Source organism: Mobula birostris, chromosome 4 (genome assembly GCF_030028105.1).
Source record: "Mobula birostris isolate sMobBir1 chromosome 4, sMobBir1.hap1, whole genome shotgun sequence".
In the NCBI taxonomy this organism is placed as follows: Eukaryota; Metazoa; Chordata; class Chondrichthyes; order Myliobatiformes; family Myliobatidae; genus Mobula; species Mobula birostris.
Genome location: NC_092373.1, coordinates 4,900,349 through 4,922,894, shown reverse-complemented (window position 1 = coordinate 4,922,894; position 22,546 = coordinate 4,900,349). Strand labels below are relative to the sequence as shown.

At 42.6% G+C, this 22,546-nt stretch overlaps 1 protein-coding gene across 1 annotated transcript in view; it reads left to right on the top strand.

The window, feature by feature from the left end:
- Nucleotides 1-8,925: 8,925 nt before the first annotated feature.
- The window catches only part of LOC140196962 (scavenger receptor cysteine-rich domain-containing group B protein-like), a 117,744-nt gene continuing 104,123 nt past the window's right edge, over nucleotides 8,926-22,546 (top strand). Inside the window, exon 1 of the mRNA XM_072256899.1 lies at nucleotides 8,926-9,096. Within this exon, the coding sequence (XP_072113000.1) occupies nucleotides 8,926-9,096 (171 nt within the window). The remainder of the gene's footprint in view (nucleotides 9,097-22,546) is intronic.

The following is a 22,546-nucleotide window of genomic DNA, read 5'->3' as shown; positions in this document are numbered from 1 at the left end:
TTCAAAGATGGATTCTAACATTTATCCCACCTGCGCAGTAACTCGAAGTATGACTAAGAAGTCAGCCAATACAAATAGTTCTGTGCGGCATGGTTCTGTTATCTATGATAGCCAAAATCGGGATTCAGGTTTTGATGACGTGCAGGGACTTTTCTGCCTGCATTGGTTCACCAGAATCCAGGTATTAAATACGACGGGAAAGATTTATCTCTGTCTAGAAAGGAGTTTATAGCGGAACAGAGCAGAGACTCTGAGGTTGAACATAGAACATAGAACATAGAACAGAGAATAGCACAGCACAGAACAGGCCCTTCAGCCCACAATGTTGTGCCGACCAATAAACCCTGCCTCCCATATATGCCCCCCACCGTAAATTCCTCCATATGCCTATCTAGTAGTCTCTTAAACTTCACTAGTGTATGTGCCTTCACCATTGACTCAGGCAATGAATTCCACGCATCAACCACTCTCTGAGTGAAAAACCTTACGCGAATATTCCCCTTGAACTTCTCACCCCTTACCTTAAAGCCATGACCTCTTGTATTGAGCAGTGGTGCCCTGGGGAAGAGGCGCTGGCTATTCACTCTATCTATTCCGCTTATTATCTTGTACACCTCTATCATGTCTCCAATCATCTTCCTTCTCTCCAAAGAGTAACGCCCTAGCTCCCTTAATCTCTGATCATAATACATACTCCCTAAACTAGGCAGCATCCTGGTAAATCTCCTTTGTATCCTTTCCGATGCTTCTGCATCCTTCCTATAGTGAGGCGACCACAACTGGACACAGTATTTCAAGTGTGGCCTAACCAGAGTTTTATAGAGTTGCATTAATACATCGCGCCTCTTAAATACTATCCCTCGACTTATGAAAGCTAACACCCCATAAGCTTTCTTAAATAATCTATACACCTGTGAGGCAACTTTCAGGGATCTGTGGACATGTACCCCCAGATCCCTCTGCTCCTCCACACTTACAAGTATCCTGCCATTTACTTTGTACTCTGTCTTGGAGTTTGTCCTTCCAATGTGTACCACCTCACACTTCTCCGGGTTGAACTCCATCTGCCACTTCTCAGTCCATCTCTGTATTCTATCAACGTCTCTCTGAAATCTTCGACAGTCCTCTACACCATCTACAACACCACCAACCTTTTTGTCGTCTGCGAGCTTGCTAACCCACCCTTCTACCCCCACATCCTGGTTGTTGGTAAAAGTTACGAAAACTACTCACAGTCCTCCAATCTGTATGTACCCCCTCCAACACGACCCTCTGCCTCCTGCAGGCAAACCAATTCTGAAACCACCTGGCCAAACTTCCCTGCATCCCATGCCTTCTGACTTTCTGAATAAGCCTACCGTGAGGAACCTTGTCAAACGCCTTACTAAAATCCTTAGAGGTCACATCCGCTGCACTACCTTCTTCTATATCCCTGGACACTTCCTCGAAGAACTCTATTAGCCTTGTTAGAAAAGATCTGCCCTTCACAAAGCCATGCTGTCTGTCCCTATTCAGACCATGACTCTCTAAATGCCCAGAGATCCTATCTCTAAGAATGTTTTCCAACAGATTTCTCACCACAGACGTAAGGGTCACTGGTGTATAATTACCCCGACTATCCCTACTACCTTTTTTTGAGGAAGCTTACAACATTCGCCTCCATCCATTCCTCCGGTACCATTCCCGTGGACAACGAGGACATAAAGATCCGAACCAGAGACTCAACAATCTCTTCCCTCGCCTCGTGGAGCATCCTGGGGAATATTCCGTCACCCATTATAGAACCATAGAACCATAGAAACTACAGCGCAGAAACAGGCCCTTTGGCCCTTCTTGGCTGTGCCGAGCCATTTTCTGCCTAGACCGACTGACCTGCACACGGACCATATCCCTCCATACACCTCCCATCCATGTATCTGTCCAATTTATTCTTAAATGTTAAAAAAGAACCTGCATTTACCACCTCGTCTGGCAGCTCATTCCATACTGCCACCACTCTCTGTGTGAAGAAGGCCCCCTTAATGTTCCCTTTAAACGTTCCCCCCTCACCCTTAACCCATGTCCTCTGTTTTTTCTCTCCCCTTGCTCAGTGGAAAAAGCCTGCTTGCATTCACTCTATCTATACCCATCATAATTTTATATACCTCTATCAAATCTCACCTCATTCTTCTACGCTCCAGGGAATAAAGTCATAACCTATTCAACCTTTCTCTGTAACTGAGTTTCTCAAGTCCCGGCAACCTCCTTGTAAACCTTCTCTGCACTCTTTCAAACTTATTTATATCCTTCCTGTAATTTGGTGACCAAAACTGATCACAATATTCCAGATTCGACTTCACCAAGGCCTTATACAACCTCATCATAACATTCCAGCTCTTATACTCAATACTTCGATTAATAAAGGCCAATGTACCAAAAGAACTCTTTACGACTCTATCTACCTGTGATGACACTTTTAGGGAATTTTGTATCTGTATTCCCAGATCCCTCTGTTCCACTGCACTCCTCAATGCCTTACCATTAACCCTGTATGTTCTACGTTGGTTTGTCCTTCCAACGTGCAATACCTCACACTTGTCAGTATTAAACTCCATCTGCCATTTTTCAGCCCATTTTTCCAGCTGGTCCAAGTCCCTCTGCAGGCTCTGAAAACCTTCCTCACTGTCTACTACACCTCCGATCTTAGTATCATCAGCAAACTTGCTGATCCAATTTACCACATTATCATCCAGATCATTGATATAGATGACAAATAACAATGGACCCAGCACTGATCCCTGTGGCACACCACTAGTTACAGGCCTCCATTCAGAGAAACAATTCTGTACCACCACTCTCTGGCTTCTTCCATCCAGCCAATGTCTAATCCAATTTACCACCTCTGCATGCATTCCTAATGCATCCGTACTAATGTATTTTAACAACTCCAACACCTCCTCTCCCTTAACATCAACATGCTCCAGAATATCAACCTCACTCATATTGTCCTCACCGTCATCAAGTTTCCTCTCATTGGTGAATACGGAAGAGAAGTATTCATTGAGGACCACGCTGACTTCCGCAGCCTCCAGGCACATCTTCCCACCTTTATCTCTAATCGGTCCTACCTTCACTCCTGTCATCCTTTTTTTTCTTCACATAATTGCAGAATGTCTTGGGGTTTTCCTTTACCCTGCTCGTCAAGGTCTTCTCATGCCCTTTTCTTGCTCTTCTCAGTCCTTTCTAAGCTCCTTTCTTGCTTCCCTACATTCCTCAATAGACACATCTGATCCCTGCTTCCTAAACCTTATGTATTCTGCCTTCTTCCACCTGACAAGATATTCCACTTCATTTGTCACACAAGGGTCCTTCACCCTACCATTCGTTATCTTCCTCACTGGGACAAATTTATCCCTACCACCCTGCAAGAGATCCCTGAACATCGACCACATGTCCATAGTACGTTTCACTGCAAAAATATCAACCCAAATCACACCCGCAAGTTCTGGCCTTATAGCCTCATAATTTGCCTGTCCCCAATCAAAAATTTTCCTGTCCTCTCTGATTCTATCCTTTTCCATGATAATGCTAAAGGCCAGAGAGCGGTGATCACTGTCATCCAGATGCTCACCCGCTGAGAGATCTGTGACCTGACACGATTCATTACCCTGTAGTAGATTTAGTATGGCATTCCTCCTGTTCGGCCTGTCCACATACTGTGACAGGAATACGTCCTGGACACACTTAACAAACTCTTCCGCATCTAAACCCTTGGAACTAATCAGGTGCCAATCAATATTAGGGAAGTTGAAGTCAACATGATAACAACCCTGTTATTTTTGCACCGTTCCACAATGCCTCCCTATCTGCTCCTCTGTATCTCTGCTGCTACCAGGGGGCCTATGGAATACCCCCAATAGTTTAAGTGCTCCCTTCCTGTTCCTGACTTCCACCCATACTGATTCAAAAAGGAGCCTGCTATATTACCAACCCTTTCTCCAGCTGTAGTAGTATCCCTGACCAGTAATGCCACCCCTCCTCCCCTTTTAAAATAACACGTTTTAAATTACAAGCTCTCTCATATGATGAGACTAGGAAAGTGCCAGTTGGGTATTCTATTAAAGATGGAGCGTTAATGAGGAAGTGGAGACCACATGATGTTCCTGACAGTGAGAAATGGGCAATTGTTCACCAGGTTGTAGTTCTTAAAGTTTATAGGAATGTTTTTTTAACCTTGGCCCATAGTATGCCCTTTACTTTATTGTCGCCAAACAATTAACACTAGAGCGTGCAATAATCACGACAATATTTGATTCTGCACTTCGCGCTCCCTGGAGTACAAATAGATAGTAAATCCTATAAAAACTTGAATTATAAATAATAAATAGAAAATAGAAAAAAAAGAAGTAAGGTCGTGCAAAAACCGGAGTGACAGGTCCGGATATTTGGACGGTACGGCACACATCCTGGTCAGGATCCGTTCAGCCGTCTTATCACAGATGGAAAGAAGCTGCTCCGAAATCGTGCTGTCCGAGTCTTCAGGCTCTTGAGCCTTCAGCTGGAAGGAAGAGGGACGAAAAGTGGGCTGGCTGGATGGGTTGTGTCTTTAATTACCCTGGCAGCACTGCTCCGACAGCATGCAGTGTAAAGTGAGTCCAAGGACGGAAGATTGTTTTTTTGTGATGCGCTGGGCTGTGTTCACGATCTTCTGCAGCTTCTTCCGGTCTTGTACAGGACAACTTCCATACCAGGTTGTGATGCACCCTAGAAGAATGCTTTCTACCGTGCAAATATAAAAATTAGCGAGGGCTTTAGGGGACAGGTCACATTTCTTTTGCTTTCTCAGGAAGTAAAGGCGCTGGTGGGCTTTCTTGGCAGTGAACTCTGATGGGTTGGACCAAGTCAGGTAATTTGTGATTTCGGTCCGGAAGATCTTAAAGCTTTTGGTCATTAAAGGTGGTCATATAGGTGTGAATAAAACTGGAAACATTTCTTCTGGCTCAGTTTGAGGAAAGATGTTGCAACATTTTGCAGGACATGTCACACTTGTCAGGTTCTGTGTAAACCGAATAATGTCACTCCAGTCTAGTAGTAGTAGTAGTAGTAGTAGTTGTACTTTATTGATCGCGGGGGAAATTGGTTTTCGTTACAGCTGCACCATAAATAATAAATAGTAATAGAACCATAACTGGTTAAATAGCGATATGTAAATTATGAAATAAGTCCAGGACCAGCCTGTCGACTCAGGATGTCTGACCCTCCAAGGGAGGAGGTACAAAGTTTGATGTCCACAGGCAGGAATGACTTCCTATGACGCTCTGTGCTGCATCTCGGAGGAATAAGTCTCTGGCTGAATGCACTCCTGTGCCCACCCGGTACATTATGTCGTGGATGGGAGACATTGGCCAAGATGGCATGCAACTTAGACAGCATCCCCTTTACAGACACCACCGTCAGAGAGTCTAGTTCCATCCGCAAAACATCACTGGCCTTACGAATGAGTTTGTTGATTCTGTTGGTGTCTGCTTCACTTAGCCTGCTGTCTCAGCATACAGCAGAGAACATGATAGCACTGGCCACCAGAGACTCGTACAACATCCTCAGCATCGCCCGGCAGATGTTAAAGAACCTCAGCCTCCTCAGGAATTAGAGACGGCTCTGACCCTTCTTTTAGACAGCCTCAGTGTTCTTTGACCAGTCCAATTTTTTGTCAATTCGTATCCCCAGGCATTTATAATCCTCCAACATGTCCACACTGACACCCTGGCTGGAATCAGGGGTCAGCGGTACCTTAGCTCTCCTCAAGTCTACCACCAGCTCCTTAGTCTTTTTCACATTAAGCTGCAGATAATTCTGCTAACATCATGTGACAAAGTTTCCTACCGTAGCCCTGTACTCAACCTCATCTCCCTTGCTGATGCATCCAACTATGGCGGAGTCATCAGAAAACTTCTGAAGATGACAACACTCTGTGCAGTAGTTGAAGTCCGAGGTGTAAATGGTGAAGAGAAAGGGAGACAATACAGTCCGCTGTGGAGCCCTAGTGCTGCTGATCACTCTGTCCGACACCCAGTGTTGCAAGCACATGTACTGTGGTCTGCCAGTCAGGTAATCAAGAATCAATGATACCAGGGAATCATACACCTGCATCGCTGTAAGCTTCTCTCCCAGCAGAGCAGGGCGGATGGTGTTGACCGCACTGGAAAAGTCAAAAAACATGACCCTCACAGTGCTCACTGACTTGTCCAGATGGGCGTAGACGCGGTTCAGCAGGTAGACGATGGCATCTTAAACTCCCAGTCAGGGCTGGTAAGCGAACTGGAGGGGATTTAAGTGTAGCCTGACCATAGGCCGGAACGGCTCCAGAGCAAGTCTCTCCAGGGTCTTCATGATGTGGGAGGTCAATGCCACCGGTCTGTAGTCATTGAGGCCGCTGGGGCGCGGCGTCTTCGGCACAGGAACGAGGCAGGACGTCTTCCACAGTACAGCAACCCTCCGGAGCCTCAGGCTCATGTTGAATACATGGCGAAGTACTCCACATAGCTGAGGGGCACAGGCTTTGAGCACCCTGGTACTGACACCATCCGGTCCTGCAGTCTTCCTCGGGTTGAGATGTTTCAGCTGTCTTCTCACCCGTTCATCCGTGAAGGGATTGGACAAGATAGAGGCAGGAAATACTTTCCAGATGCTGGGAGAGTCCAGTACCAGAGGGCACGGTTTAAGAATAAGGGGTAGATCATTTAAGGCAGAGTTGAGGAGGAACTTCTTCTCTCAGGGAGTTGTGAAGGAATGGAATGCGCTCCCTCAGAAGGCAGTGGAGGCCAATTCTCAATTCTCAATTCTCTGGATGCTTTCAAGAAGGAGCTAGATAGGTATCTTATGGATAGGGGAATCAAGGGTTATGGGGACAAGGCAGGAAGCGGGTATTTATAGCAGATGATCAGCCACAATCTCAGATTGGCGGTGCAGGCTGGAAGGGCTGAATGGTCTACTTCTGCACCTATTGTCTATTGTCCAAGAAAGGCGGAGTATGTAATGGAATTCTTAATTAATAACACACACAAAACTCAAATTCTCCGTAGTGGACAGTGAAAAGGACTAACTCCACGAATATGGGTTTTCAATCCATTGTTTTCCTACGCATTTCATTTCGAGGGCTCAAAGAGTATTTTGATAGCGATAGTTCCATAGTATATAAAATACACTGTTCCTCATTAACCCAGAAGAGTTTCATTCAAAGCTGATTGACGTTACGTTCGATGGCGATGAGCCCATTGAAGCTTACTTCGGAGAGTTTCAAGAAAACTGGTACTTTATCGGAGGACTGTGGTTCGTACTATCTATCCTGCGAATGAAAGAATCACAAACATGAATTTCTGCCGAAGCTGAAATTCCACTGTAACACACCAAGTACTAGAACAGCTCAACAGGTCAGACAGCATCTACGGAAAATAATACACAATCGACGTTTTTGGCCGGGACACTTCATTGGCAGTGCTGATGAAGGATTTAGGCTGAAATGAAAACTGTTTAATCACTGAAGGTGACCTACTGAGCTCTCGCAGCTTTTTGTGCATATTGCAGTGAATGAACAAATGGATGTTTTAATATGCATTCAGCGGAAATTGCCTTAAATGATCAGTAAACATTTCAAATCCTATAGTCTGTTGCTCCAAGAACGTGTATGCAAGCCGCCTTCTTCAACCGCTGCAGGTTTTGAGTTATTTTCTTACCCACAGTGCTGTTTGCAAGAGGCCAGCATTTTAACGTTGCAATAGGGAAGAGAAGGAAGAATGTTGTCAGTATATTATCAAGTATGCTGGCGAGTAGAAATGGTGAGTGGATTGGAGGGCAATCTCGATCTGCTGGCGTCAGCATGCCTCTGTTGTCTCTTTGAGAATGGACATAGACGTTGCTAACAAAAAAAAATCTATATCGAAAATTTCACCACGAGGCAAAAATAAAGCAAAAACACCATGTCCGAGTTCGAATAAGCACACTACAAAAAGAGATTACTGTACAGAATCTGGAATGAGGCGGCTTCGATGGACTGGAATAAACAGTCGATGTCTTTGGACTGATGAAGGGGATTGACTGGAAACGTCGACTCCTTTCTTTTTGGATGATGCCGCCTGCCCGTCTGAATTCCTTCATCAATGTGGGACTAGTATTCTGGAATCTCTCGTGTTTGCAGAGAATATACGAGTAGAAAATAAACTTTAAACGATGATGCTTGGAAATCAGATATTTTGTTTCTGATGGAAACACTGCGGATTAATAAGGGCATTGCAACCGATTTTTGGGGGCTGTTCTGTTACATCTTGTCGATTATTTCTGGAGATTTCGAAAAGGATGTTACTCAAGTATCTGTTTATTTCTGATTGTTACTTTAAAGATTGTCCTCCCGTTCCCCGATTAGGATACAATCCACAGCAGAAGATCTTGCTACGGTTTCAGAATATAGAAAAATTATCTTTATTGCCTGATAGTACTCCTGATGGTACCAGCAATCCAACAGACACCAGAGATTCTGCAGATGTAGAAATGCCGAATGCAACATACAAAATGTTGAAGCAGTTTCACAGATCAGGAAGTGTCTACGATGTGAAATAAGTAGTATATTTGTTAACAGTTTTCTGCTGATATTAACCTGGGCGTTTCAGAAGCACTGCGTCCTTCTGATTATTACTTCAAAGAATAATCATGACATCATCGAAAGGAAGAATAAATAATTTGTTGCAGCGGCTGAATTCTATTCACAGAACAAACCTTCAATACCGACTTCATTCTCCTGTGCAAGACTGCGGATAAATCCACTTTCAAATATTTTGCACAGCTGGAACAATTAGATTATTTTGACGGTCTCAGAAAGCGTGAAATATTGCGGAATAAGACAGTCTAACGGGCTAACTTCTAAAGATAATTTTGCAGTCGAAATGATAGATAATGGTTCGGTCAAAATTGGAGCTGAATCAGTGCAGCAAGTCTGCGGTTTTGCTCGGTGGCAGGTCCAACCAGGATCGGTGTTTTACGCTGTACGATTGGGCACTGAGGAGCGCCGTTGAACAAAGGCATCTGGAGCTACAGGTCCGAAAGTCGTTGAAGGTGGCGTCACAGGTAGAGAGGGAACAAAACACATTTGGCACGTTTGTGCATCGAGAGAAAGAGGAAGAGCAGAGCCTTCCAAAGTACCACCGATGCGGCAGAGAGGTCCTCAAGATGGCTCTGTCTCAAAAGAGGGGAGCCATGAAGACATAAGTAGCTAGCCATCAGGACACAAGCTGGGGTCTGATCAGCCCCGGCTGGGTCACCTGGAGGAGGTTGTATACTGTTGAAAGACCCAAAACACCCGATGATTCCCGAAACATCACTGAAGATGTGTCCAGAGGTATCAGTAGATGGATATACACAGAATCTAGTTTTCTTTATTCGAACACACACACATACAATATCAGCATCATCATTATGTACCATGTCGTCTGACGTGGGCGATCATGGTCTTATTAATGACCATGAATGTTGTTGACAAATGTTTATACAGAAGGGATTTTCCATTGTCTTCTGAGCGTGTCTTTACAAAACGGTAACCCCAGCCATTGTTAATGATCCTCAGATATTTTATACCCGGCGTCGATGGTCGAGCGTTCTTGTAACCAGGACTTGTGATATGCACAATCTACCCAGACAATTATTCACCACCTTCTGCCATGGCTTCAGGATATCTTGACCCTGGGTTCTACGCAGATGTCACACCTCGCCAAAGGGTGTACTGAAGGCATATATTGTCCTATATACAATATAAGGCCTGAAAGTGTCACTACAAGCGGGAACATTCACGGATGTTGAAGCAGATTTTATGCTGCTGAAATGTTCATAATTGCTTTTGCACATTTAATGAATTAACTGTTTATTACTTTCCAGACATACGTTGAATTTCAATTTTATCGCTTTAATGAAGATTTTGCTGTTTTTTAATGTTTTGTGCAATTTCACAAAGATGAAGACGAGACGGTTTTAAGTACTTAATTAAAAAAAAACATGTGCCACCTACGCACCTAACACCTACATTACGATTTTTTTTTTCTTTTTTGTCAGTAAGACTTTCCTACAATAGTTCTGTTTATTGCAGTCCGAATGTTCAGGTACTGCAGTTGCAGTGTTTTCAGCTCAGGGCTAGCAACCCACACAGGTAAAATTAAAATGTTATGGGAAAACCATCAAGAGCCATTCTACATCTGAAAACAACTCATTCCTGTGACCACCTGGGACTTGCATGACTGACAATAGTGAAATCTAAAAGTATGTTATTGACATAAGCAAGGAAGCCCTCAATACCGTCTAACTGAAAGGTCTTCATACCTGCCCTAAACGCTAGAAAAGTAACGGGAATTAAGTAAGCAAATTGGTGGGTTGCTCGGTTCGTTTGGGAGGTCAGTTCGGTGCCTTATCTCTGAATAAATAAATGAATTATAACCATTTTATCTGATGTAATACCACATGCTTTCGCCCATTGCCCACATTTTTCAACTGGGAATCTGATGATAAATCTTGCCTCCATATATATTAAACTGTCACAGTTTGTTTCAAAACAAAGTATTTGGGTGATGCAATAGAGGACATCGCTGTCGTTACTAGTGGTGTCACATAGAAGACCACAATAAAATGCATATAAATGTCTATACGGCCTTTTACGTCTGCTCTGTCATTCCATCATGGCCTCCTGACGTCCACTCACCTGCGTTCTGCCTGTAACGTTGACATTCTTGCTAATCAAGAAGCTATCGGCCTGCTCACAGAATATAACCAATGACCTGGCCTCCACAGCCGTTTGCAAAGAATTTTAGAATGTCTCTATCCTCTGGCGAAACAAATTCCGTCTCAAGCATTTTTGCAAGAGACATCACTCTATTCTGAGGGAGGATGTTTTGGTCATAGAGACATCCACGATAGGAAACATCCGCTTTATATCCATGAGGTACGTTCCAGAGGATTGGATGCCATTTATTGTTCGCTTATTCAAGAAAGGGAGTAGAGATAGCCCAGGAAATTATAGACCAGTGGGTCTTACCTCAGTGGCTGGTAAGTAGATGGAAAAGATCCTGACAGGCAGAATTTCTGAACGTTTGAAGAGACATAATACGATTAGGAATAGTCAGCATTACTTTGTCAAAGGAAGTTCATGCCTTACGAGCCTTAATGATTTTTTTTGAGGATGTGACTAAACACATTTATGAAGATAGATCAGTAGATAGAGTCTATGTGGATTTCAGCAGGGCAGTTGATAAGGCACCGCATGCAAGGCTTATTGAGAAAGTAAGGATGCATGGGATCAAAAGGGATCGCATTGCTTTGTGGATCCAAATGTGGCCTGCACACAGAAGAGAAAGATTGGTTGTAGACGGGTCATATTCTTCATTGTAATCAGTAACCATTGGTGTGACTCAGGAAACTGTTCTGGAATCTATTCTCTTCGTGATTTTTTTTTTATATATAAGTGACCTGGATGAGGAAGGGTCAGTAAAGTTGCTGATGACACAAAGGTCAGTGGTGTTGTGGAGAGTATGGAGAGCTGTGAGTGGTTGCAGCGTGACATCGATCCGATGAAAAACTGGGCTGCGAAGTGTCAGATAGAGTTCAACCCGGATAAGTGTGATGTGTTTCATTTTCGTAGGTCAAATATGATGGCAGAATATAATAATGATGGTAGACTCTTGGCAGTGTGGAGGTTCAGAGGGATCTTGGAGACGGAGTCCATAGGACACTCAGAGCTGCTGCGCAGGTTGAATCTGTAGTGAAGCGAGATTGCATTGACCTGCATCAACCGTGGGACTGAGTTTAAGAGGCGAGAGGTAATGTTACAGCTATATAGACCCTGGTCAAACCCCACTTGGACTACTGTGCTCAGTTGTGGGCATCACACTGCAGGATGTATACTAAAACTAGAGAAAGGGTGCAGAGTAGATTTACAAAGATGTTGCCCGGATTGGGAAGCATACCCTACCTGGAGATTAGATTGAATGAACTTGACCATTTCTCCTTGGAGCAACGGAGGATGAGTGGTGACTTGATAGAGGTGTATAAGATGATGAGAGACATTGATCGTGTGCATAGTCAGAGTCTTTTTTCCCAGGGCTGAAATTGCGATAACGAGAGGGCCTAGTTTTAAACTGGTTGTAGTTGGTACAGAGGAGATATCAGGAGTAAGCTTTTTACGCAGAGAGTGGTGAGTGCATGGAATGGGCTGCCGGCGATGGTGGTAGAGGCGTTTACGATAGGGTATTTTAAGAGACTCCTGGATAGGTGTATGAAGCTTAGAAAAATAGAAGGCTATTGGTAACCCTAGGCAATTTCTAAAGTAATGCATGTTCGGCATTGCATTGTGGGCCGAATGACCTGTACCGTGCTGTAGTTTTTCTACGTTTCCATGTTTGTATGTTACATTCTATCTAGCCCTTTCAATATCCAGTTTGTTATCCGTTCATTCGTCTGAACTTCAACCAGTCCAGGCGGGGAGCTATCAAACGCAAGCCATGTGTTAACCCTTTCGGTCCCGAGATCCTAAAAGTGAAATTTCTCCAGATATTCTCCATTTGCAGCATGTTCTTCGTCAGTTCTGACGATCTAAAAAGCTCACAGTACTCCACGTGTGCTTCAACCAATTCTATATAAAGTCTTGCCATTTTAACTCAGCGTTCAAGCTCTGGAAATGAATGCTGATATTGCATTTGCTTCCCCTACTACCAATTCAACCTGTAGGGTACACTTTCGAAAACGCTTCACGTGGACTCCCAAGTCGCTTTTTTTAAACTCAGAGCGGAATGTGCTGCTTCTTTTATAAATTAGTTTATGTCTTTATTCCTTCCCCAAAAGTTTATGTCTTTGGGAGAAAAAGTAAAGACTATATTCTTTCTTACACTATATTTCAACTGCCACTTCTTTGCCAATTCTCTTAATTCATTAAAGTCGTTCCTCAAAGTCCCTGCTTACTCAGCATCACCTTACCATCCCCCACTCCCATCATACGAACGGCAGACTGGGTCACAAATGCATCAAATCCTTATCTCATAGATAACATGAAAGAAGTGATCCCAACACGGAGACCTACGGCACATCACTAGTTACCCAGAGCAAGCCAGAATAGCCGCCTTTTATTTCCACTCTTTGTTTTCTCCGGTCAACATTTTTTTTTTCCTTTTTCTTCATGCTAGTATCTTTTCTGGAGTACCATGGGCTTTTGTTCTGTTAAGTATCCTCATGTTATGCACCTTTTGAAAACGATTATGGAAATTCATGGACACGCCATCTACTGACGCTCCTTTTCTATGCTACACAGTATTTCTCATAAAAGTCCAGTACATTTATTTGGCTAGATTTTCCCGTCAAGAAAACCATGCTCAGTTCGGCCAACTTTATTACGTGTCTCTAAGTACCCTAAAACCTTCTCGTTATGAATGAACTCCAGCATCTTCCCAACTAGTAAATAAAGTCAATGTGGCCTATAATTTAATTTGTTTTCTGATTGTTATCCATCTGAAAGAGTGGAGTGACATTTGCAATTTTTCAGTCCCTCGAAGCCATTCTAAAAACTAGTCATTAGTGAAAGATCATCACTAATACGTCCACTTTCACGTATCTATCATGTATTCCAGCTCGCACTTCCAGAACCCTACGGTGTGTTCCTTCTTTTCGAGGAGTCTAATATGCATTCAGAGCTTTCAGCTCCCAAGAACCTTCTCTTATTAACAGCAACTTCACTCACTTCTGCCTACTGACACTCTCCAACTTCTTCATAATGCTCGTCTATGTCACCGTGAAGTCTGACGCACGTTACTTATTAGGTTCGTCCAGAACGGACCTCGATGAATGGCCTGGCCTGAAACGTTTGACTGTGTATCCACGTCCATGATTTTTGGAGTACAGAGAACATTTACAAGGATGTGTTCGCCTCTGAGGGATTTAAATTAAAGGAAGGATCGAATCGATTTGGACTTTATTGTTTGGAATGTGGAAGATTTGAGTGTCGATTACATTCAAATATACTAAATTATGAGCGGAAAAAAGTAGGGTAGGCATCGTCCGAGACAAATTATTCAGTTGTGTGGGACTACAACCAGAGGTCATGCGCGAAGGGTGAAAGGTTAAAAATTTAAAAGGAATATAAAAGGAAACCGATCCACTCAGAGCGTCCTGATAGTATGGAACTGGCTGCAAGCACAATCGATGTATGCAAAGTTTGATAGGTACGTGGATAGTAAGGAGACGGAGGGCAATGATCCGTAACCACGTCAATGGAAGTATGCAGTTTAAATGGTTTCACCATGGGTTGGAAGGGGCCTAAGGTCCTTGTCTAGGAGTATGACTCCAAAGGCTCCCTTTCCTGCTCAGCTCTTCCAGAATTTTCTGCGAGCGAGCACAAAGGGGGTTGTTCGGAACATAATAATACTATTTAATTACCTTGCTTAATTTCAGTATAATTAGGTTGTTACAATAACTAATTTATCACTTGGGCTGACTCTACACGGTTAATCATTATCTCTTTCTTTAAGATTTCGGAGAAGTCAGAGTTGTGGGCCCGGACGCACCTTGCGGAGGAGATTTACAAATTAAGTATGGAAGTCAGTGGTTGCCCGTCTGCAGCAGTCAATGGAAAGAAGCCTATGGAGATATGCACTGTCGACAGACTGGATGCGGGTCTTACGACACGTTAGCAATCAGACCTATTGCGTCCGAAGACGGAGCTGCCCTGCTGAGTAAGCTTCAGTGCAATGGGACAGAGACATCATTGTCGGAGTGTTCGTTCACTGTTTTGAACCAGGAGGACTGCCAATCTGGGACGACCCGATACATCGATTGTAAAGATATTTGTGCTCTGCAATTTTTTTTTTAATATTACCGTACACTAAATTTGATCCTTGAATTTAAAGGATATGTAGTTCTGGGAATCAACCAAATTGAAGTTCACGAAATGAATGATGCAGACTATGAGATAAATTTCATTCTTCATCTCATAGAAAATAGCAAAATACAGCTGCTAGAATTGCCTTTTGGGAGTGGATCTTTGATATTTAATTGGAATTTTGTTAACATTTGTTTTTGTTTACCCGGTGGTTGTTGCTGGTACTTAGGCCAACCTCTCCACCACTTTTTAGAAGTCCCTGCCTTCATTCTGCTGGAAAGGACACAATGAACAGTGTTAGGTCAATCAGTGCAACCCGTCCGAATTACGATTCGAATATGGCCGATTTATTATCCCTCTCAACCTCCTTTTCCTACCATCTTCTATAACCTTAGATGCCCTGATTAATCAAGAACACATCACGCTCCGCTTACATATACTCACTGACTTGGTCATAATAGTCTTCTTTGGTTAAAACAATTCCTCCTTATCTCTTTTATAAATAGATGTAGCTCAATCTGAGTGTATGCCATCTGATGCATATAGGAAACGTTTTCCACTTCATCATTTGGCATACAAATAACCATAACAGAAATAGCACTTCTGCGAATCTGCTCTGTTAGGCTCTTGTGGCCAGTCCTCCCGGTGCGGCCTCCTCTACATTGGTGAAACCGGTCGAAAATTGGGGGACCCAATCGTCAAGCACGATCCATCGAAACCGAACCTTCTCTCTGGCCAAGTGTTGAAATTCTGATTCCAATTCCCTTTCCGATATGTAGGTTTATGGCCTCCTCTTGTGCGACGATGAGACCAACCTCAGGGTGCAGAGCAACAGCTTATATTCCGTTTGGTTAGCCTCCAACCTGATGACATGAATGCGTATTTATCCTTCGGGTAGAAAAATTCCCAAAACCCTACGCTTCTCTTCTTTTTCCAACCTATTTCGAACTGTCTATCATTTCCCCTTTGGTCCCCTCCTCTTTCCTGTTCTCCTACGGTCCTGCCAGTGGTGGAGGCAGATACGATAGGGTCTAAGAGACTCCTGGATAGGTACATGGAGCTTAGAAAAGTAGAGGGCTATGGGTAACCTTAGTAATTTCTAAGGTAGGGACATGTTCGGCACAGCTTTGCGGGCCGAAGGACCTGTATTTTGCTGTAGGTTTTCTAAGTTTCTTTGTTTCAATTTCTCTAACGGTAAAGTGTGCTGAATATAACAAGTACACAAGAACGTCTTGGATTTGAATTTGAGAGGCAAAAATATGGAAGAATATATCAGCTGCTATTTTGAAAGTGAACCAAAAAGCTTGTTTTTACATGGAAATAAAACAAATAGAATAAATACACACGTTGAGCAGAACATAGAAAGCAGGTTCTCCTGGGTACATGAATTGGGTGCACAAAACATGGGTAAGGAATCCCCTGACTAATATACTACAGTTCATCTCACCTTTGAGACGCTACATATTATTTTTAAGCTTTTCTCTATTTTTGTTTCATCTGCAGAAAGATGATTTTCTCTGAGCCTCAAAATAAACTTCTATGTGCCCACATCAGGAATAATTGTTCAATATAATGATCGGAAGTCCTAGATCGACTAACCCCTGCAGCAAATGGTGACTCCACCAAGGTTTTCCAACAGCCCTCATCTCTTCAAATAGTAGAATTTTTGTTTTGCCTAAAATGGGAAAAAAATGTTGCTATTGTTTTATCAATTCTGTTAACGAGCATTGAAACCTGCTGGACTCACTCTCAGGCCCTTTTTTTCACAGGATTCTTCTGGTACCTGGGGAACCATACTTTTTCATTATTTTCAGTGATCTATAATCGAACTGAGCTGTGCTTTCTACAGAGAATTGTTGATCACGTTCTACTTCATGCCTATCCAAAAACGTCAAATGCTGCGGCTGTGTACTCTCATGCTGGTTCAGCACATTCTAAGGAAGTAATTCTAAGTTCATGTTCACGTTTATGGTTACTCAATAGTATACATTTATACTGCCACACGAAACAAAGTCCCTCCAGAACAAGGTGCACAACGCAGTATATATAACTGAGACACAACAATTACATAAAGTAACTTTACAGCAAATCCATTAACAAATAATAGTAACAGAAATAATATCATTAAACAATTAGGGCTCCCCAGAAATATCGATGAAAATCTTCAAAAACCCGCAGTACTAAGCGCCACTTAAATAGTCCGAAAGTTGCCAGCATTTGAGAAATTAGTGTGCTTGCCTACGCCTGCACCTCAAGATTTACCACCCTAAGGTGAGAAAAAAAAATGTGTTTTTAATAACTAAACATAACGCAGGAATAACAAGCAAGAACAACTTACTTAATAGATGTAGGGATTCCGAGCACACACAGAAATCAATCAGTGAAAAACACCAAAAACATGCTGAATTAAAAGCGGACATTGAAAGACATGATTCTAACAGTATTATCTGCAACTGGTATTATCCAAAGGTTCCCAGCACTTACAATATGAGCATGTTTGGCTCTGCCGGCACCTCAGGTTTTACCAGCTTTAGTTGAGAACAAAAAATGTTTTGTAATAATAGATTATTTGAAATCACCTCCAATTTTGAAGACCTCGGCCGGTATTCCATCGATTCCAGCGGCCTTATTGTTTTTCAAGGTTTAGATGGCTTCCTTGACTTCTTCAAGTATTGGTATTTTGCTTAGGGAGTCGTCAACGGGCTGTTTAGGAAAGTTGTTAATGACATTCCTGTCAAATGAGACAGTTTGATTTAGAAGATTTTCAAAGTGCTCCCTCTATCTGGAATTGATATCAGCAGTGCTCTTCAGGATGGTTAACCCATCTTTGCTTTTGAGAGGGGCTTGGCAGTGCGTGGATGGGCCAAAAATAGCTTTAGTTGCGTTGAAAAAGCCTCGAATGTCGTTGGCGTCTGCTAGTTGTTGGTTTTCCTGAGCTTTCTTCCTCCACCATTGGTTTTCCAGGTTTCGGGTGCCCTTCTGGACTGCAGCCTTGTCTTCCTGATACTGTTTCCTTTTCGAAGCCTTTGAAACATCTTAAATATCAGCTCGGAAGATAGAAGAACCAACGTCAGTGTACTAAATGAAGCAAAAACAACAAGCATTGAAGCCTACGTGATCAAGAACCAACTAAGATGGAGCGGTGATGTTGTTCGGATGAAAGACGAACGTCTGCCGAAACAAATCTTCTACTCCCAGCTTAAAGAAGGCAAACGTAAAACAGGCGGACAACAGAAAAGATTCAAAGACGTCTTAAAAGCGAACATGAAGAAATTTAACATCGATATCAACAATTGTGAAACCAATGCCAACGACCGGAAACTCTGGCAAGCCATCATCCGAGAAGGAACAGCAATTTTCCAAGCCAACAGACGTGCAGAATTAGAAGAAAAGAGAAGAAAATGGAAAGAGAGGCAGTGACAGCCAAAGCTCGATCTGCCATCTGGAACTACCTGTCCTGAATGTGGAAGAACTTTCAAAGCCAAGGTTGGACTCATAAGCCACTTGAGAGCCCATAAGTAGATCGACAGAACGAAGATCATCATCCTCGACCTCGAGGGATAGGAACGACGACGACGATTAGAAATTATACGTTTCTTCATCAGTGAAGCTAAAGCAGTTAATTTAAATAGTAGGACTATTCTCTAAATAAACGAATATGAACTTTGGACTAGATAAGTGCAGATCATTAATTAAAAAGGAAAGTGCAACAGTGCTAATAATTTGCAACACAGAGAAGCAAGATGCAATACAACTGATGGAAGAATGTGAAACATATATATGTGAATTTACTGATTAATTTACATCTGTCTTCACTGGAAGTCAGTCAGGAAGCAGGAGTGAGGTTCATTGCTATACAAATGAAAAACTGCTAGGAATATTCTAAGATCTTAAGGTGAACAAGTCACCTGGGACAGATGGACTATATCCCAGAATCCTGAAAGAGGTTGCCGAAGGGACAACGGATGCATTGGTCCTGATCTTTCAAGAACCCTTGACTCTGGCATGGTCTATGTAGACTGGAAAATTGCAAAGTTTACTCCACCCTTTAAGAAGGGAGAAGGCAAATGAAAGTAAATTATAGACCTGATATCTTGGGAAACTTAAGGAGTATATTAGTAAGGAGAGGTTTCGAGGTATTTGGTAATCTGATTAGTGATATTCAGCATGGCTTTGAAAGGGCGGATCATGCCTTACGAACCTGATTGAATTCTTTGAGGATGTAACAAAACACATTGATGAAGTTAGACCAGTGAATGCAGTGTACAGTGGTATGCAAAAGTTTGGGCACCCCGGTCAAAATTTCAGTTACTGTGAATAGCTAAACGAGTAAAAAATGACCTGATTTCCAAAACAGCATAAAGTTAAAGATGACACATTTCTTTCATATTTTAAGCAAACTTTTACAGTTTCAAAATAACAAAAACGGAAAATAGCCCGAAGCAAAAGTTTGGGCACCCTGCATGGTCAATCCTTAGTAACATCCCGTTTGGCAAGTATCACAGCTTGTAAACACTTGCTGTAGCCAGCGAAGAGTCTTTCAATTCTTGATTGGGGCATTTCTGCCCATTCTTCCTTGCAAAAGGCTTCTAGTTCTGTGAGATTCTTGGGCCATCTTGCATGCACTGCTTTTTTGAGGTCTATCAACAAGTTTTCGATGATGTTTAGGTCAGGGGACTATGACAGCCATAGCAAAACCTTCAGCTTGCTCGTCTTGAGGTAGTCCATTGTGGAATTTGAGGTGTGTTTAGGATCATTATCCTGTCGTAGAAGCCGTCCTCTTTTCATCTTCAGCTTTCTTACAGACGGTGTGATGTTTGCTTCCAGAATTTTCTGGTATTTATTTGAATTTATTCTTTCCTGTACCAGTGAAATGTTCCCCGTGCCACTGGCTGCAACTCAGGCCTAAAGCATGATCGATCCATCCTCGTGCTTAACAGTTGGAGAGGTGTTCTTTTCATGAAATTCTGCACCGCTTTTTTCTCCACCCTCTAACCCACGTAGCATCCTGGTAAATGTCCTCTGTACCCTCTTCAACGCCTCGACATCCTCCCTGAAATGGGCCGACCAGATGCGATAATCCAGATGCAGCCTAAGTAATAGAGTTATATAACTGCAACATGACTTCCTGACATTTAATCTCACTGCGTCGACTAATAGTAGCAAACAAACAAAAAGACCAAATTACCATAAGATATAGGAGCAGAGTTAAGATGATTAGCCAGTCGACTCTTGGCTGACCTTATTTTCCTTTCAGCCCCAGTCTCCTTCCCTCTCATTATGCCCTAGAAAATCGAGAATCTATCGACCACTCCCATAAAAATAAATAAAGACTTGGCCTCCACAGCTGACGGTGGCAAAGAATTTCACAAATTCACCTCTCTCGGGCTAAAGAAATTCCTCCTCATCTCCGTTCTAAAAGGACGCCCCTCTATCCTGAGGCTGTGTCCTCTGGTCTTAGACTCTTCCACCATGGGAAACATACTTTCCACATCCACTCTATCAAGGCTTTTCACCATTAGGTGGGTTTCAATGAGATCGCCTCTCATTCTTCTGAATTCTAGTGAATACAGCACAAGCTCTATCAAACCATGTCATTTGACAAACGGTTCAAACGTTTTCATGAACCTTTTTTGAACCCTCTCCACTTTCGAAGATAAGGGGTACAAAAGTTGCAGAATATTCCCAGTAGGGTCTCAACAAATCTGTTTAAAGTCTTTACATTACATCCTTTGTTTTTTTTTATATTCTAGTCCTCTTCAATTGAATGCTAACATTGCATTTTCCATCCTTACCACAGATTCAACCTGCACATTAGCCTTTAGGGAATAATGCACAAGGACTCTCAAGTCACATTGCACTTCGTTTTTCCTTTGTATTCTGTCTCCATTTAGAAAATAGTCTATCCTTTTATTTCAGCTATCAAAGTGCATGACCATGCACATTCCGACAATTATTCCATCTGCCACTTCTTTGTCTATTCTCCTAACTTGTCTAATTCCTTCTATAGCCTTTCTACGTCCTGCGCTCCACTTAACTTCATGTTATCTGCAGACTTTGCAACAAAGCCATCAATTCCACAATCCAAATTATTGATATAAAACGAATTAAAACGTCGGACCCAACACAAACCCGTATGACCCTTATGCAACACCATTTTTCACCAGCAGCCAGACAGAAAATAGCTCCCTTCATTCGCACTAATTTTCTCCTGCAAATCATACATTGCTTTACCTATGCTAGAATAGTTCCAGTATTACAATGTGCTCGTAGTTTATTAAGCATCTTGTGTGCGGCACCTTTTTAAAGGCCTTCTGAAAATCCAACAACACAATGTTAACCGATTCTATTCGGCTTGTCATTTAACTATATAATATATAACCATATAAGAATTATAGTCCGGAAACAGGCCATCTCGGCCCTTCTAGTCCGTGCCGAACTCTTACCCTCACCTAGTCCCACCTACCTGCACTCAGCCCATAACCCTCCATTCCTTTCCTGTCCATAAAACATCGAACCTGCCACAACTACTTCCGCTTGAAGCTCGTTTCACACAGCTACCACTCTCTGAGTAACGAAGTTTTCCCTCATACTACCCCTAAACTTCTGCCCGTTAACACTCAGATCATGTCCTCATGTTTGAATCGCCCCCACTCTGAATGGAAAGCATATCCATGTCAACTCTATCTATCACCCTCATAATTTTAAATACCTCTATAAAGTCCCCCTTCAACCTTCTACACTCGAAGGAATAAAGACCGAACTTGTTCAACCTTTCTCTTATCTTTGGAGATGAAACTCAGGTAACAGTCTAGTAAATCTTTTGTTTACTCTCTCAATTTTTTTGACATCTTTCCTATAATTCGGTGACCAGAACTGTACACAGTACTCCAAATTTGGCCTTACCAATGCCTTGTACAATTTCAACATTACATGCAAACTCCTATCCTCAGTGCTCTGATTTATAAAGGGCAGCATACCAAAAGCATTCTTGACCACCCTATGCAAATGAGATTCCACCTTCAGGGAACTATGCACCATTATTCCTAGATCCCTCTGTTCTACTGCATTCTTCAACGTCCCACAGTTTACCATTTATGCCCTGTCTTGATTAGTCCTACCAAAATGTAGGACTAAACTCCATCTGCCATCTTTCAGCTCACTGTTCTAACTGGCCTAAATCTCTCTGCATGCTTTGAAAACCTACTTCCTTTTCCACATCTCCACCTATCTTAGTATTATGTGCATACTTACTAATCCAATTTACCACCCCATCATCCAGATCATTAATATATATGACAAACAACATTGGACACGGTACAGATCCCTGAGGCACACCGCTACACACCGTCCTCCAATCTGCCACACAGTTATCCACCACTACTCTCCGGCGTCTCCCATCCAGCCACAGCTGAATCCATTTTACTACTTAAATATTAATACCTAACGATTGAACCTTCCTAACTCACCTTCCGTGCGGAACCTTGTCAAGGGCCTTTCTGAGGTTCATATAGACCACATCCACCGCTTTACCCTCGTTAACATTCCTAGTAATCTCTTCAAATAATTCAATAAGATATGTCAAACATGACGTTCCACGCACAAATTCATGTTGCCTGTTCCTAATGAGACCCTGTTTTTCCATGTAATTATATATAGCATTTCAAAGAA